Source organism: Papio anubis, chromosome 3, assembly GCF_008728515.1.
Source record: "Papio anubis isolate 15944 chromosome 3, Panubis1.0, whole genome shotgun sequence".
In the NCBI taxonomy this organism is placed as follows: Eukaryota; Metazoa; Chordata; class Mammalia; order Primates; family Cercopithecidae; genus Papio; species Papio anubis.
In genome coordinates, this window is record NC_044978.1 from 76,521,967 (window position 1) to 76,538,197 (window position 16,231).

A 16,231-nucleotide genomic window follows, 5' to 3' on the forward strand; every position below is an offset into this window, starting at 1 on the left:
GCGCGCCACCTACGTCACAGGCGAGGTGCTTCCGGGAGGGCGGGGCATCGGAGAGCGCGGCTGGCTGAGAGCCTCGAAGCCAAGGAAGAATTTGATTGGCGGTTTGAAAGCGGCGGTTTTTGGCTTGGGCGGAGGTGGGCGGGCCAAGTTTTGGGTCCTCATCTGGTGAGGTCCCGCGTTAATGACGTCACATTCTTTCGCGGGAAGAATTCGAAAGTGGATTTTCTGCAATTTTGACAGGTGAGGTGAAGTGTTTCTCGGGCTTTCCTAGGAATGGCTTGAGCGATTTGGGGCGAAGGGACGAAAGACTCTGCTCCGTAAGAAGAGAACCGGGAAGGATGCTGTTTGGAACCAGGATTAGGGTGGTCGCAGTAACAGCTACCCGGACTGCTTGTAATAAGGGTTGCCTCTTCGCCGCTTTTCCCAGGCCCTGCTTTGCAATTTCGAGTACGTATGAGGACCAAAGGGGACTTTGCTGTTCGTATTTAGGACTGATAAAGGATCAAGTCTCCATTTTCATTTGGTGCCACAGGATTATGGTTATTAGAATCTTGGCAAATGATATGTGGGTTTCCTTTGTTTATTTGGACTGGATGGTTTCTTAACAATGTTGAATTCGTGATTCCAAAACTTTGTTATCTGAACTATTTAGAGGTTCAGGGTTAGGTTCAAAAAATCCTCCTTGTCTAAAAACAAAAGGAAAAACATCTTGTAATTAAATGAAAAATGGCTCATACTTTACTGAGAACACCGAGTTTTATGTATATATATTGTGTGTGTACATATCGTAGCACAAGGTATATATATGTGTGTGTATGTACGTATATCTGTATATGTATGTATGTATATAATTATCACAGAACATCTGGGATCTTTAAAAACTTCTTTGGAGATTAATCTTTCACCTGTTAGAAGTCGGTCAGCAGGTGAATTGGCTGGTAGACGTGGACAGATGAACACTTGGAAAAAACTCTTTATCTTTGCACCTCACTTAAATATATGATGCTATTATCTTAAATAATTTTTTCTGATTAATGCTAAGATAAGGGTGTTGACTTTCAGTGAAGAAGTATTAGAGCTCTTGTAGATTTTAAAAGATCCAGTTAGCTTTTTGTTTGAGGTTTTCTCCTGTAATCGAATTTAACCATCCTTTAAGAGTTTCCATCTTCCAAGTTCTTTTTGAACTATACATTTCCAGAAGTAATATCTCAATTTAGGAAAATAATAGAGAATTTATCTTGCAATTGCGAAATAGCATATAAGTAATCCTAAATTAGTAAATATTGGGTTCCTAATCTGTAAATTGTAATAATACTTATTCTTCAGGATTATGAGACTGATAAATACTATATGTAAAGTGTCTCGTCCAATTCCTGCTTGATACATAGTATGTAATCAATAAATAGTTATATATGATTACACACAATAATTATATATAACAGTAATATATTTATATATTATATAATTACATAATTATAATGTATATAATTAACATCATATAATGTATATAATGTAGTTTATAATATGGCACTTTGGGAGGCTGGGAGGATTGCTTGAGCCCAGGAGTTTGAGGCTGCAGTGAGCTATGATTGCAACACTGCACTCCAGCCTAGGTGACAGAGAGAAACCCTGTCTCTATCAAAGAAAAAGAAAAGTTAAAAAGCAAACAAAAGCGAAACCTCCAAATAAAGCATTTAACAGTCTCTAGCATATGGTAGCACTGAATACATGGTAGCTATTAAACAGATCTGATATTAATGACTGCCACATGTGCAGCACTGTGTCTGTACCATGTATTCTCATCTATGTACACAGCATATCCAGCCCAGGAGTGGTTTTCTGGATCTCTCTTTTATCTTCTTGGCATTATTAGGCATCAGCAGTTTATGTGCGCTGGAGGGGAGGGAGATAAGATGTGAGAGTTATATTTCTTTTTTTTTTTTTTTTTTTTTTTTTTTTGAGATGGAATCTCACTCTGTCATCCAGGCTGGAGTGCAGTGGAGTGATCTCTGCTCACAGCAGCCTCCGCCTCTCGGGTTCAAGCAATTCTCCTGCCTCAGCCTCCTGAGTAGTTGGGACTACAGGCGCATGCCACCATGCCCAGCTAATTTTTGTATTTTTAGTAGAGACGGGGTTTCACCATGTTGGCCAGGCTGGTCTCGAGCTCCTGATGTCATGGTCCACCCGCCAGGGCCTCCCAAAGTGCTGGGATTACAGGCGTGAGCCACCATGCCTGGCCAGGTGTTATATTTCTGAAAGGCAGTCCTTCTGTAGGTTTGGTTTCTGTCCTGTGACCTGTGTCATGAAGCAAGTATGCATATCTCATTTGCATACCCCTTACCTATCCTTTCTCCAGATGACCTTGATTAGTCGAGGGAAGATGCCACTCACTTTCTTGCACTTCACTGCCCCCTCCCATTTATTATTATTATTTTTTGAGACAGATTTTTGCTCTTGTCGCCCAGGCTGGAGTGCAGTGGCAGGATCTCGGCTCACTGCAGTCTCCACCTCCCGAGTTCAAGTGATTCTCCTGCCTCAGCCTCCCAAGTAGCTGGGATTATAGGCGCGCACCACCACGCCTGGCTAATTTTTCTATTTTTAGTAGAGACGGGGGTTTCACCATGTTGGCCAGGCTCGTCTTGACCTCCTGACCTCAGGTGATCCGCCTCTCTCGGCTTCCTGGAGTGCTGGGATTACAGGTGTGAGCCAACGTGCCTGGCCTGCACTTCACCCGGTAATTGTACTAGAGTTCCCTCATCAGACATATCAATTCTTGTTTGGAAAGACCTTCACTGGCCTTCACTTGACTAATGGTTATTTCAACTTACAGCTTAGGCTTTACTTCCTTGAAGAAGCCTTGTTTGATGATCCACACCAAGCTGGGTGACCCGCCTGTGCTTCTTCCTGCCATATTTTATTAAATTTACTGTTTATCACCCCGCCATACTGAAATTCTTTGAGATGGACGGTAGAGTTTCCATTTAAATATTTTAGCCTAGCATAATATCTGGCACATAGTAAGTACTGAATAAGTATATGTAACTTATAAATAATATGTAAGTGGCATATTTTATATGTCTAAAAGAGGAACTGAACTCAGATCACAAATTACAGCTTCTAGGTCTTTTAGGTCTGTATTCTCAAACTTGAGTGTCCATCAGCATCACTTGGAGGGCTTCTTAAAAGACAGACTGCTGGGCCCCCAACCCCAGACTTTCTGACTTAATCGGTCATTTCTTACTAGTTCCCAGATAATACTGTTGGTCCAGGGGTCACATCTTTAGAACCACTTCAGGGAAAAAAAAGAAAGTATGTTTCTTGGGCATTTCTATTTACTTCTTCACTGATCACCATCAGTGATTTTAGATTTCCAAATTTGCCCACAAAAACAGTTTTATCCAATGGCATAACATAACTACAGTAACTGTTGCAACAGTGTTGGAAAGATTTTTCCTTGCAGAGGTACTATATAATTGGTCCTAGATACTGTGGTATATTGATGCTAAGAGTTGAAAGGAAAAATTTAAAACACAAGGGGGCCATCTTGTGGTGGCCATAGCAATTCAGAAAACTTTAAAAATTGAATTTGTGCTATAGGAAACCAAACATGTGGAGGACAAATTCGTGTTTTCTGATACATATTATGCATCTGGAAAAATGTTTGCAGACTACAGATTAGTTTATATATTTTACTTAGTTTTTTATTTACTTGTGAAAAAATTCTTGTTTCACAGCATGGTATCACTTTTACTGTGTCCTCAGCGATAGATAATTTTATTACACCTCTGTTTCCCTTGGTAGTTAGGTAGTCTTGGAACTGTGATTCATGCCTGTGGTCGGGAGTTTATTGAGAAAAATTTTATTTGTTATTTTTAAGAAATCAGGGTGGAAATTTTATGTCATTTTTAATTTTAGGTGGTATAAATAGTTGAATAAGTACTTCCTATTTTCTGGACCCAGCTGGTTTATAACTTAAGAAGAAATAATGGAAAGCCAAGAATTTATTGTAAGTTTTACCAAATTTCACAATTTGGTGAAATTCCTTTCCTCTCTCCCTTTCTTCCTTCTTTCTTTCTTTTTTTTTTTTTTTGAGACGGAGTCTCGCGTCACCCAGGCTGGAGTGCAGTGGTTGGATCTGGGCTCACTGCAAGCTCCGCCTCCCAGGTTTACGCCATTCTCCTGCCTCAGCCTCCCGAGTATCTGGGACTACAGGCGCCCGCCACCTTGCCCGGCTAGTTTTTTTTTGTATTTTTTAGTAGAGACGGGGTTTCACCGTGTTAGCCAGGATGGTCTCGATCGCCTGACCTCGTGATCCGCCCGTCTCGGCCTCCCAAAGTGCTGGGATTACAGGCTTGAGCCACCGCGCCCGGCCCCTTCTTTCTTTTGAAGGCGTTTCACAAACATATTGCTGTGTTGCCAGGTTTAGCAAAAACAAAACAAAACAAAAACAAAAAACAGGCTACTCAGTTAAATTTGAATTTCAAATAAACAATGCATACCTTTTTTAACATTAGGATCCCAAATATTGCACAGTTTTTATCTGGTAACCCTATCTGTTACCTACTATTCATACTTGTTACACAAAATCATCACTTTTCAGCCTTTTGGCTAAGATCAAGTATTAGACAAAGTCCTTTGTAACATATTCTTTGGAAGTGTGAGACCGGGAAACAATTTCTTTCTCTTGAAGAACTGGCATTCCTCTTCTGTATAGATCAGCGGTTCTCACACTGTTTGATCTCGGGACTCTTCAACACTCTAGAAAATTATTGACCCCAAGTAACTTGTGTATATGGGGGTCTTACGTCTATTGATGTTTTTCATACTAGAAGTTAAAGCAGAAATGTAAAAAGTATTTATGATTTGGCTTAATGGAAGACAACTGGATTCTCATGTTTGTTTCTTCTACATTCAGGTAGCAACTGAATCTTACAATATTGCATATACATAATCCTGGGAAACTTCATTCTGCACCCCTGAAGGAGTGAGGATGAAAAGACAGCATTATGAAAATAGTTTTGACTTCACAGATACTTGTAAAGGTCTTGGAGACCTCCAGGAGTCTCTGGACCAAACTTTGAGAACTGCACAGATTATTAGTACTGTGTAATCCAATAATTTTTTTCCCTTCCCACTGATGACTGGAGAGCTCAAATTACTTTCAGTGCTCATTTATCTTTTTTGTTTCTTCCTTGTATTTTTCCTGTCCTTTCTTCCTTCCCCTGCCATTTCTTCCCTTATTCCCCCCTTCTCCTTCTCTCTCTTCCTTCCTTCCCTTTTTATTTCATTTAATTAATGTTTACTGTTATTGTCATGCTATCTGTGTTTTTGTTTTTAAAATTTAAAAAATTGATATGGGTGTATGTGCCTTTTTTTGATGAAAGGTGCCTTAAATATATTTTGTATGTAGGAAGGATATATAAAATACATAACATTGAATATATATAAATGGAAACCATTTCTTTTGTATTTTTGGAAATAAGGTTCTATATACTCATCAAAAGATGAAGAAGTCAAAAGTGTGGCAAGATGGAATTCTGAAGATCACTCCCTTTGGAAACAAAGTGAGTACAAAGCAGTTGACTACAGGGTGCAAGAGCGAGGTTCTCGATTTTTGATTGAATATTTTAAAAATTGTACATGATAAAATGTCAAATATATCCATACATTGAAATGATGTGAAAACAGATTTTCAAATGATCCCCATATCACAGTGGTTCATTTGTGCGTTCTAAAAATGTTCATTAATAGAATGAATAAGATCTGTTATCCAGTAGCACAGTACAGTGACTGTTATTATTATTATTTTTTTGAGGCAGAGTCTCACTCTGTCATCCAGGCTGGAGTACAGTGGCACGATCTTGGCTCACTGCAAACTCCGCCTCCCGGGTTCAAACGATTCTCCTGCCTCAGCCTCCCAAGTAGCTGGGACTGCAAGCACCTGCCACCACACCTGACTAATTTTTTTGTATTTTTAGTAGAGACGGGATTTCACCATGTTGCCCAGGCTGGTCTCAAACTCCTGACCTCAGGTGATCTGCCTGCCTCAGCCTCCCAAAAGGCTGGGATTACAGGCGTGAGCCACTGTGCCCGGCTGAGTGACTATTGTTAATAATAATTTTTTGTGTATTTTCAAAATAACTCCAAGAGTGGAATTGGAATGCTCCTAACATAAATGATAAGGCCAGGCATCATGGCTCACACCTGTAATCCCACCACCTTGGGAGGCTGAGGCAGGAAGATTGCTTGAAACCTGGAGTTCAAGACCAGCCTGGGCAGCAAAGCAAGACTCTGGCTCTACATAAAAAATAAAAGTAAATAAAAAAATTTTACAAAAGTTATAAACTGCTTGTTATATACTAGGCATAATGCTTTAAAAGTATCAACTTACTTAATCTATGTAACTCTCTTTTTTTTTTTTTTTTTTGAGACGGAGTCTCGCTCTGTCACCCAGGCTGGAGTGCAGTGGCCGGATCTCAGCTCACTGCAAGCTCCGCCTCCCGGGTTCACGCCATTCTCCTGCCTCAGCCTCCCGAGTAGCTGGGACTACAGGCGCCCACCACCTCGCCCGGCTAGTTTTTTGTATTTTTTAGTAGAGACGGGGTTTCACCATGTTAACCAGGATGGTCTCGATCTCCTGACCTCGTGATCCGCCCGTCTCGGCCTCCCAAAGTGCTGGGATTACAGGCTTGAGCCACCGCGCCCGGCCAATCTACGTAACTCTCCTACTAGTTAGGTACTCTTTTAATATTTATGTTACCGAAGATGAAACTGAGGTGCAGAGAGATGGAGTAGCTTGCCAAGGGTCAAAGCTGGAAGGTGGAGGAGCCACATATGAACCTAGGCTTTTTGTCCCCAGAGCCCATATCCTAACCATTCTCCATTCTACTGTGTCTTTTTTTTTTTTTTTTTTTTTTGAACCAGAGTCTGACTCTGTTGCCCAGGTTGGAGTGCAATGGCAAGATCTCAGCTCACTGCAGCCTCCGCCTCCCACATTCAAGCAGCTCTGCCTCAGCCTCCTAAGTAGCTGGTACTACAGGTGCCACTACCACGCCCGGCTAGTCTTTTGTATTTTTAGTAGAAACGGAGTTTTGCCATGTTGGTCAGGCTGATCTCGAACTCCTAACCTCAGGTGATCCAAATATTACCAATTTTAAAAAAGAACCTTATTACAGTTGAGTCACTAATTTTACATAGGACACATTGACAATGTCTGTGGCCTCCTGAATGAAGCCCCTACTCCTCAGTCTAGCAATTAAATATAACCATATTCTGTTCTTATTTTTCTTATCTGTCATTGTGAGGTTATCACTGAGGGAAACTTTTTAGTAGAGAAAAGACTATCTACTATTTCTCTTTTTTTTGTTTTGTTTTGTTTTTGAGACTGAGTTTTACTCTTGTTGCCCAGGCTGGAGTCCAGTGGTGCAATCTTGGCTCACCATAACCTCCACCTCCCAGGTTCAAGCGATTCTCCTGCCTTAGCCTCCCAAGTAGCAGGGATTACAGGCATGCGCCACCATGCCTGGCTACTTTTGTATTTTTAGTGGAGACGGGGTTTCTCTGTGTTGGTCTGGCTGTCTCGAACTGCCAAGGTCAGGTGATCTGCCTGCCTTGGCCTCCCGAAGTGCTGGGATTACAGGTGTGAGTCACTGCGCCTGGTCTGAGCCACTGCGCTTGGCCCTACTATTTCTTAATATTTAATTTATTAAAACAGTAAATTAAAAAACTAATTTTGCCTTAAGTCTTCAAGTTCAATTTATGTAATCCTATTAAATTTGTAAACCTAGTTAAGTTTAACAGTTACTTTCAGTAGGGTTTTCACTTAATGTTCAAGCAACTTAAGTTGAAAAAACTAAGTGGTTTTTTTTTTTTCTTTTTTTAGACAGAGTCTTGCTCTTTTGCCCAGGCGGGAGTGCAGTGGCACAGTCTTGGCTCACTACAACCTCTGCATCCAAGGTTCAAGTGATTATCCTGCTTCAGCCTCCTGAGTAGCTGGGATTACAAACACCCACCACCATGCCTAGCTAATTTTTGTGTTTTTAGTAGAGATGGGGTTTCACCATGTTGGCTAGGCTGGTCTCGAACTCCTGACATCAAGTGATCCTCCCACCTCGGCCTCCTAAAGTGCTGGTATTACAGGTGTGAGCCACTGTGCCTGGCAAAAGTAGCTTTTTAAAATTAAAAATAACACAAATATTTTATTAGTTTTTTTGTTTGTTTGTTTGTCTTTTGAGACAGAGTCTAACTCTGTCACTCAGGCTGGAGTGCAGTGGTGCAATCTCTGCTCTCTGCAACCTCCACCTCCTAGGGTTAAGCGATCCTCCCACCTCAGCATTCCAAGTAGCTGGAACCACAAGCACACACCACCTCACCTGGCAATTTTTACATTTTTTGTAGAGACAGGGTTTCACCATGTTGGCCAGGCTGGTCTCAAACTCCTGAGCTCAAGCCATCTTGGCCTCCCAAAGGGATTACAAGCATAAGCCACCGCGCCTGGCTCAAATATTTGAAATATCAGATTACCTAATGTCAGATTGGCCAATAACTAAAATCTATTCATGACTATAATTCAAAAGTATTGATATTTTTGGTTTGAATTTCTTCATTTTGTCTATATCCAGTTCTAAATGTTTCAGGAGTTAAAGGTACTTTCACATTGAGTAAAAAACATGTTGTTACCCAAGTAAATTGGAGTTATATCAACAAACTGAGGCTGCCAGTAAGATTTTAGAGTGAGATTTGAGACCCAGGGCTATAGATAATCAGGATAACTTGAACACCATCACCAAGGGACATGTCGAGCCCTGTGTTTAATTGTAGTAACAACAGGATCTCCAAGTCTATGCTCTTTGAAGGTGGTGGTCTCATGGTTGCTATCGCTGTGTTCAAGTCATGTGATTAATTCTTCTAATTTAAATAGATGAATATTCAGGTCTGTGCATATCCATATGTTTTTTAAATATGTAAACTAATTCATTCAGTGTCTGATGCTATTCTATATAACTTTTTCTTTTATATTCTGCTTTTTTCTTTAGATCTAGTGTCTTTAAAATCTTGTAGATATTTAAAAACCATCTGATTGGATTCTGCATATCCTTTGTGTTGTCTTCTGGTTCCAAATTATTATGGTCATGCTAGTGCTACTATTCCAACTTTATCTTCAACTATAGCATACATTTGTTGAGTGCCCATTATATATCTCACACAGGTAGGTTATAGGAAAACAAGGTAAATTCAAGTTAGTCCCTGAAAGTTTCTGTGTTCTAGGTAAGTTAATTATCTCACTGTTTCCGATATAACGCCCTCATTCTTAAATGCAGGCTGTTGCTTATATTCTTCTCCTGCTGGTTATGCCTTTTCTCTGTCTAAATTCTGTCAAAGTTATTCATCTTCCACTGAATAAGTCATCAACCTACCAACATATCGCTGGTGAACAGTGGGAAAAGTCAAGTAAGATAGGTGGATGCAGAGTAGAAGAGCAGTTAGCATCAAATGTCAAGCAGACCTCAGTTTCAATTCTGGCCCTTCACTTATTAGATGTATAATTTTGGGGAAGTACTCTCAGTGCCTCTGTTCTTTCTTTGTAAAATGGGGAAAATGATGCTTCATAAAGTTGTCTTAAGGATTAAAATAAGAAACATGTAAAGACCTTAATAAAGTACCTGCCACATCCTAAGCACTTAAACTATAAGCATTTAAATCTAGCTGAAATGAAGGCCCCATATTGGGAAATGATGCAGTATAAAGCTAAAGAGGTAGACAGGAACCATATCATGAAGAACTTTGTGTGCTCAGCCCTAGGAGCTAATGAAGAATTATGAGAACAAGAGTGACATATCATATTTGTATTTTATTTTATTTTATTTTTTTGAGACAAAGTCTTGCTCCGTCACCCAGGCTGGAGTGCAGTGGCACGATCTCGGCTCACTACAGCCTCTGCCTCCTGGGCACAAGTGATTCTTGGGCCTCAGCCTCCTGAGTAGCTGGGATTACAAGCATGTGCCACAACACCTGGCTAATTTTTGTATTTTTGGTAGAGATGGGTTTCACCATGTTGGCCAGGTTGGTCTCAAACTCCTGACCTCAGATGTTCCACCCGCCTTGGCCTCTTAAAGTGCTGGGATTACAGATGTGAGCCACCATGCCCGGCTATGTTTGTATTTTAGAAAGATTGGTTTGGCAGCAGTGTAAAAGTTGTGTAGGATGAAAGTCAGATTGGGTTTCAAAGACTTATAGTAGAGGCTGTAGAATAATCTAGACAAAAAGTAATGGAGGTCTGACCAAGCAGACATTAGCAATGACGATGGAGAAAAAGAATGATTATAGATAAATTATGAAAATATAGCCTTTTAAATCTTGGATATAGAAGGTGAGAGGAGGATCCAGAATGACTTTTAGGTTTGTGTGTTTATTTCCCAAAATGGAATATTTCAAAAAGAAAAATGAGTTAATGGGAACAATCAAGATTTTTAGTTCCATATTGAATATAATAAATTTGAGGCTGGGTACGGTGGCTCATGCCTGTGATCCTAGTACTTTGGGAGGCCAAGGTGGGCAGATCACTTGAGGTCAGGAGTTTGAGAGCAGACCAGCCTGGTTAACGTGGTAAAACCCTGTCTCTACTAAAAATGTAAAAATTAGCCAGGCATGGTGGTGGGTGCGTGTAATTCCAGCTACTCGAGAGGTTGAGGCCCGAGAATCGTTTGAATCTGGGAGATGGAGGTTGCAGTGAGCTGAGATCATGCCACTGCACTCTAGCCTGGGTGATAGAGTGAGACTCAGTCTCAAAAAAAGAAAAAATAAATAAAATAAAATAAATAAATAAATTTGAAGTATCATAGAAACACTCACGTAATTAGCTGTAGAGATCTAGACCTCAGGAAGGAGTTCCTGACTACTAGTATAGATTGGAAGTCCTTGGCTTTTAGATGGTATTTGAAACTATTGGAGTGTATTCATTTATTCAACAAATATTTTTTGAGCATCCGAGTGAGTTACACACTGTTCTAAGAAATACAGCAGGGAACAAAACAGATAAATCCCTGACTTCATGGAAATAACACAGAGGAGAGAGACTGCTAAATTAAATGAATATGTATGTCTAGTGAAAGGCAATAACAAGGACATTAGTGTGGTTGGAACGGAGTGAGCAAGGGCGAGAATGGAGATAAAGGGGATTATATAAGCCTCACTGGCTATGGAAAGAACTTTTGTTATTCTTAGGGAGCTATAGAGACGTGGGAATGACTTGAGCAGGAGCATAACATGATCTGATTTATATGGATGATAGTGCTCAGGGAGGGTGTATCAAATTAAAAGAATAGAGGGACAAGAATACCAATTTTTTAAAACAGCTTTATTGAGATATAATTCACACTTCACACACTTCGATTCACCTATTCAGTGATTTTTAGTATTTTCACAGTTTTGCAACCATCGGCACAATTTAAATTTGGCATATTTTTGTCACCACCAAAAGAAATCTCATACTCATTGGCAGCTACTACTCAGTACCCAGCCCCCAGCCCTACCCAAACACAAATCTACTTACTGTCTCTATAGATTTACCTATTCTGGACATTTTTGCATGAATGAAATTATATGATAAGTAGTATTTTGTGAGTAAGTCTTATTTAGCATAATATTTTCAAGATTCTTCCATGTTGAAGCATGTATCTTCATATATATTTTATTTTTTATTGCCATATAATTTTTTTTTTTTTGAGACGGAGTTTCGCTCTTGTTGCCCAGGCTGGAGTGCAATGGCGTGATCTCAGCTCACCATAACATCCGCCTCCCTGGTTCAAGCGATTCTCCTGCCTCAGCCTCCTGAGTAGCTGGGATTACAGGCATGTGCCACGAAGGCCAACTAAGTTTGTATTTTTAGTAGAGACGGGGTTTCTCCATGTTGGTCAGGCTGGTCTCGAACTCCTAACTTCAGGTGATCTGCCCATCTCAGCCTCCCAAAGTGCTGGGATTATAGGCGTGAGCCACTGCACCTGGCATGATTTTCTTTTTTTCAATAGACAGGGTCTTGCTCTGTCGCCCAGGCTGGATTGCAGTGGTGCAATCATAGTTCACTTTAGGCTCAAACAATCCCTCTGCCTTAGCCTCCAAAGTAGTTGGGACTACCTAGTCTTACACCACCGTGTCTGGCAAATAAAAAAAATTTTTTGGAGATAGAGTCTTGCTTTGTTCCCTGGATTGATCTTGAACTTCTGGTCTCAGGTAATCCTTGCATCTCAGCCTGCAGAGTACCTGGAGTAGCTGGGATTACATCACGAGCTGTGTACCGAGCCCAATACGTCATGTTTTATTTATCCATTCATAATGCAGTTGATATACTTTTGGGTTACTTCAACTTTTTGGCTATTATGCATAATGCTGCTATGAGCATTAATGTGCAGGTTTTTGTATAGACATATGTTTTTATTTCTCTTGGGTATATACCTAGGAGTGGAATTGCTGGGTCATGTGGGAGTTTTGTTTAATCTTTCAAGTAATTGCCAGACTGTTTTCCAAAGTGATGGAAACACCAGTATTAAAGGGGCTAGTGGAAAAATTGCTATGAAAAAGGGCTAGAGACATAAGGGGAAAGCTAGAAAATGGTAATAACCTTAGCATCCTTTTTTCCCCCCTTAACCCTCACATTTAACAAGTTTTATTCATTATACCTCATAAACAATTATCTTATCCTTCTGAATGCCAATACCTTATTTTAAGTGCTAATCATCTCCTTTATCCTGTATACCATCCCATTGCAATAATCTCTTGAAATGATCTTGTCTCCTGTTTGTCCCCTTTAATGTGTTTCAATTATATTTTCTTCCCAATTTTTTTTTTTTTTTAAATTGAGATGGAGTCTCGCTCTATTGCCCAGGCTGGAATGCAGTGGCGTGATCTCAGCTCACTGCAACCTCTGCCGCCTGGGTTCAAGCAATTCTCCTGCCTCAGCTGGTATTTTTAGAAGAGACGGGGTTTTGCCATGTTGGCCAGGCTGGTCTGGAACTCCTGACCTCAGGTGATCCACCTGCCTCGGCCTCCCAAAGTGCTGAGATTACAGGCGTGAGCCACTGCACTCAGCCTCTTCCCAGTTTCATTCTAATATCCTCCTGGTAGCAATTAAGTTCTTGAATTTATTTATGTGTGCCTTTACTCTCTTACACAGACTGATGCATAATAAACATTCAAAATAGATGCATTTTCAAATCCAAGTTCAACAAATGTAATCCTTTCATTATATGATGACTTATGTAACAATTACTTATTTCCTCTTGAAGATATTTAAGAAAAGCATAGTTGTGTTTTTCCTTTTTAACCTTTATTTTGTTTTTATACAGGCAATTTTATATGATGACAAAGGAGCATGTTTGGAGAGTGTGTTTCTTAAATGCCTTGAGGTATTTTAGTGTGTTTATCTTATTTTTAAGTTATTATTTAAAAATCTCTTTAAATCCTTTATGAATATTGTTAATGTAGTCATAATACTAATACTAATAATTATAGTTAGTATTTGTTGAACATTATAACTAGACTTTGTGCTAAAACCTTTTAGATATGTTTCCTTTAATCTCTACAACTGATTTTTTATAATCTAAAAAAAAAAAACCTGATTTTTATAGATTAAGAGTGCAGTGCAGAAAGGTTAAGTAACTTGCTCATGTTCATAGAGTTACAGTGGTAGGAAGGCTTGATCCCAGGAGATGATTCTAGAGTCCAATTCTACTACATGATTTTTCCATAGGCAGAGGTCTACTGTGGGAAATTTTTTGTGACATATTCTCATTTAAGTATAATATTCTCTCACCTAAAAACAGAACTACCATTCAACCCAAGAGAACTATAACTAGGTATATACCCAAAGGACTATAAGTTGTTCTGCCATAAAGACACATGCATGTGTATGTTCATTGTAGCACTATTCATAGTATCAAAGACACAGAATCAACCTAAATGCCCATCAGTGATAGACTGGATAAAGAAAACGAGATACAAATATACCATGATGTACAGCCATAAAAAAGAATGAGATCATGTTCCTTTACAGGAATATGAATGGAGCTGGAGGCCATTATCCTTAGCAAACTAATGCAGGAACATAGAAGACCAAATATTACATGTTCTCACATGTAAGTGGGAGCTAAATGATGAGAATGCATGGACACAGAGGGGAACAACAGACACTGGGGCCTACTGGAGGACGCAGATAGGGTAGGAGGAGGAAGAGGATCAGAAAAAATAATGGGTACTAGGCTTAATACTTGGGTGATGAAGTAATCTGTATAATAAACCCCCATGACACAGGTTTACCTGTATAACAAACCTGCACATGTACCCCTGAACTTAAAAGTTAAAAATAAGTATGTAAATAAGGTATTCTATCAAATATGTAGTTTGTGTTTTTCCTCTCAAAGAGGAAAAAGCATAGAAAGAGAACTAAAGGCATATTTTAGTGAAGAATTAGGATATTAAAGTTGGTCATTCTGGGTTCATTTCCCAGTTCTAAATACTTCCTGGCCCACCTAAATTCTATATCTAACTTCCCTGATGTAAAATGTAGATCACAGACGGACATTACTTACAGGGTCAGTCTGCAGGTTAGAAATAACTTTTGTAAAATGCCTAGCAGTTTTAGTTAGTATAGTGATTCTTTTTTTTTTTTTTTTGAGATGGAGTCTCTCTCTGTTGCCCAGGCTGGAGTGTAGTGGCACCATCTCGGCTCACTGCAGCCTCTGCCTCCTGGGTTCAAGTGATTCTCCTTCCTCAGCCTCCCGAGTAGCTGAGATTACAGGTGTGCGCCACCATACCCAACTAATTTTTTGTATTTTTAGTAGAGATGGGGTTTTACCATGTTGACTGGGCTGGTCTTGAACTCCTGAACTCCAGTGATCCACGTGCCTTGGCCTCCTAAAGTGCTGGGATTACAGGCATGAGCCACCACACCTGGCCTAGTACAGTGATTCTAAATGTGTTAAAATGCATACTATGATGATGATGATGTTTAATTTTGGCCATAGGATTTAATTTGTTTTGAAATTTTACATGACATCAGTAGTGGTTATGGTACTTTTATATATTTTTAGAAGGGTCTAGGAGAATCAGTATCTTAGTATATGGTTTGATTGGTGGTAACTACTATTATTTCATCTTAAAAATCATTTCAGGCCAGGCGCGCTGGCTCACGCCTGTAATTCCATCACTTTGGGAGGCCGAGGCGGGCGGATCACCTGACGTCAGGAGTTCAGGACCAGCCTGACCAACATGGAGAAACCCCTTCTCTACTAAAAATACACAAAATTAGCTGGACGTGGTGGCGCATGCCTGCAATCCTAGCTACTCAGGAGGCTGAGGTAGGGGAATCACTTGAACCCGGGAGGCGGAGGTTCGGTGAGCTGAGATTGCACTGTTGCACTCCAGACTGGGCAATAAGAGCGAAACTCCGTCTCAAAAAAAAAAAAAAAATCATTTCATTAGTAAAATATTAATCTGATACAGATTTTTTGTATTTTCAAATTAGGTTGATAATTTTTTATTTTTATTTTTGAGATGGGGTTTCGCTCTTGTTGCCCAGGCTAGAGTGCAATGGCGCGATCTCACCTCACCACAACCTCCGCCTCCTGGGTTCAAGTGATTCTCCTCCCTCAGCCTCCCAAGTGACTGGGATTACAGGCATGCACCACCACACCCTGCTAATTTTTTTTTGTATTTTTAGTAAAGAAGGGGTTTCACCATGTTGGTCAGGCTAGTCTCAAACTCCCAACCTCAGGTGATCCGCCCGCCTCAGTCTCCCAAAGTGCTGGGATTACAAGCATGAGCCACTGTGCCTAGTGATAATCTTATTTTTATGCTGCAGTCAGAGGTGGTGGCAAGTACTACATTTACTCATTAATGTGATTAAAATGCATTTTTAGAATATGATTATTTAAGCAACTGTAATGATTTATAATAATGTTTAATTTGTGATAATTATGAGTATCTTATTCATTTAAAGATATATAGTTGGTAATAACTCTAATTTTTGAAAAGTTACACTTAGTTGTATGGATTCTAAGTGAATTGCTTGAGAGGAGGCATTTTTTTCTCATCTTTGTATCCCTAGTATGTAACAAGGGGCCTCATGTAAGTCCCCAGTATGTAATATTTATTTACTAATTTAATTTTGTTTTTAGAGACATTGTCTCACTCTGTCATCCAGGCTGGAGTACAGTAGTGTGATCATAGCTTACCGCAG

At 39.8% G+C, this 16,231-nt stretch overlaps 1 protein-coding gene across 13 annotated transcripts in view; it reads left to right on the top strand.

Annotated features, from left to right (window-relative positions):
• The first annotated feature begins 91 nt into the window (after positions 1 to 91).
• The window catches only part of ZGRF1 (zinc finger GRF-type containing 1), an 84,660-nt gene continuing 68,520 nt past the window's right edge, over positions 92 to 16,231 (top strand). For 7 of the 13 annotated variants that reach the window (XR_002522159.2, XM_021938732.2, XM_021938738.2 and 4 more), the window contains exons 1-4: positions 92 to 447; positions 5,484 to 5,564; positions 7,883 to 7,956; positions 13,341 to 13,400. Coding sequence is in view for 12 of the 13 variants with exons in the window: in XM_021938732.2 (XP_021794424.1) it covers positions 339 to 447; positions 5,484 to 5,564; positions 7,883 to 7,956; positions 13,341 to 13,400 (324 nt within the window). In the remaining variant the exon portion in view is untranslated. Of the gene's footprint in view, positions 448 to 3,915; positions 4,007 to 5,483; positions 5,565 to 7,882; positions 7,957 to 13,340; positions 13,401 to 16,231 lie in introns of all 13 variants that reach the window. The other 6 variants (XM_003899104.4, XM_021938737.2, XM_009207395.4 and 3 more) reach the window with 5 other exon arrangements.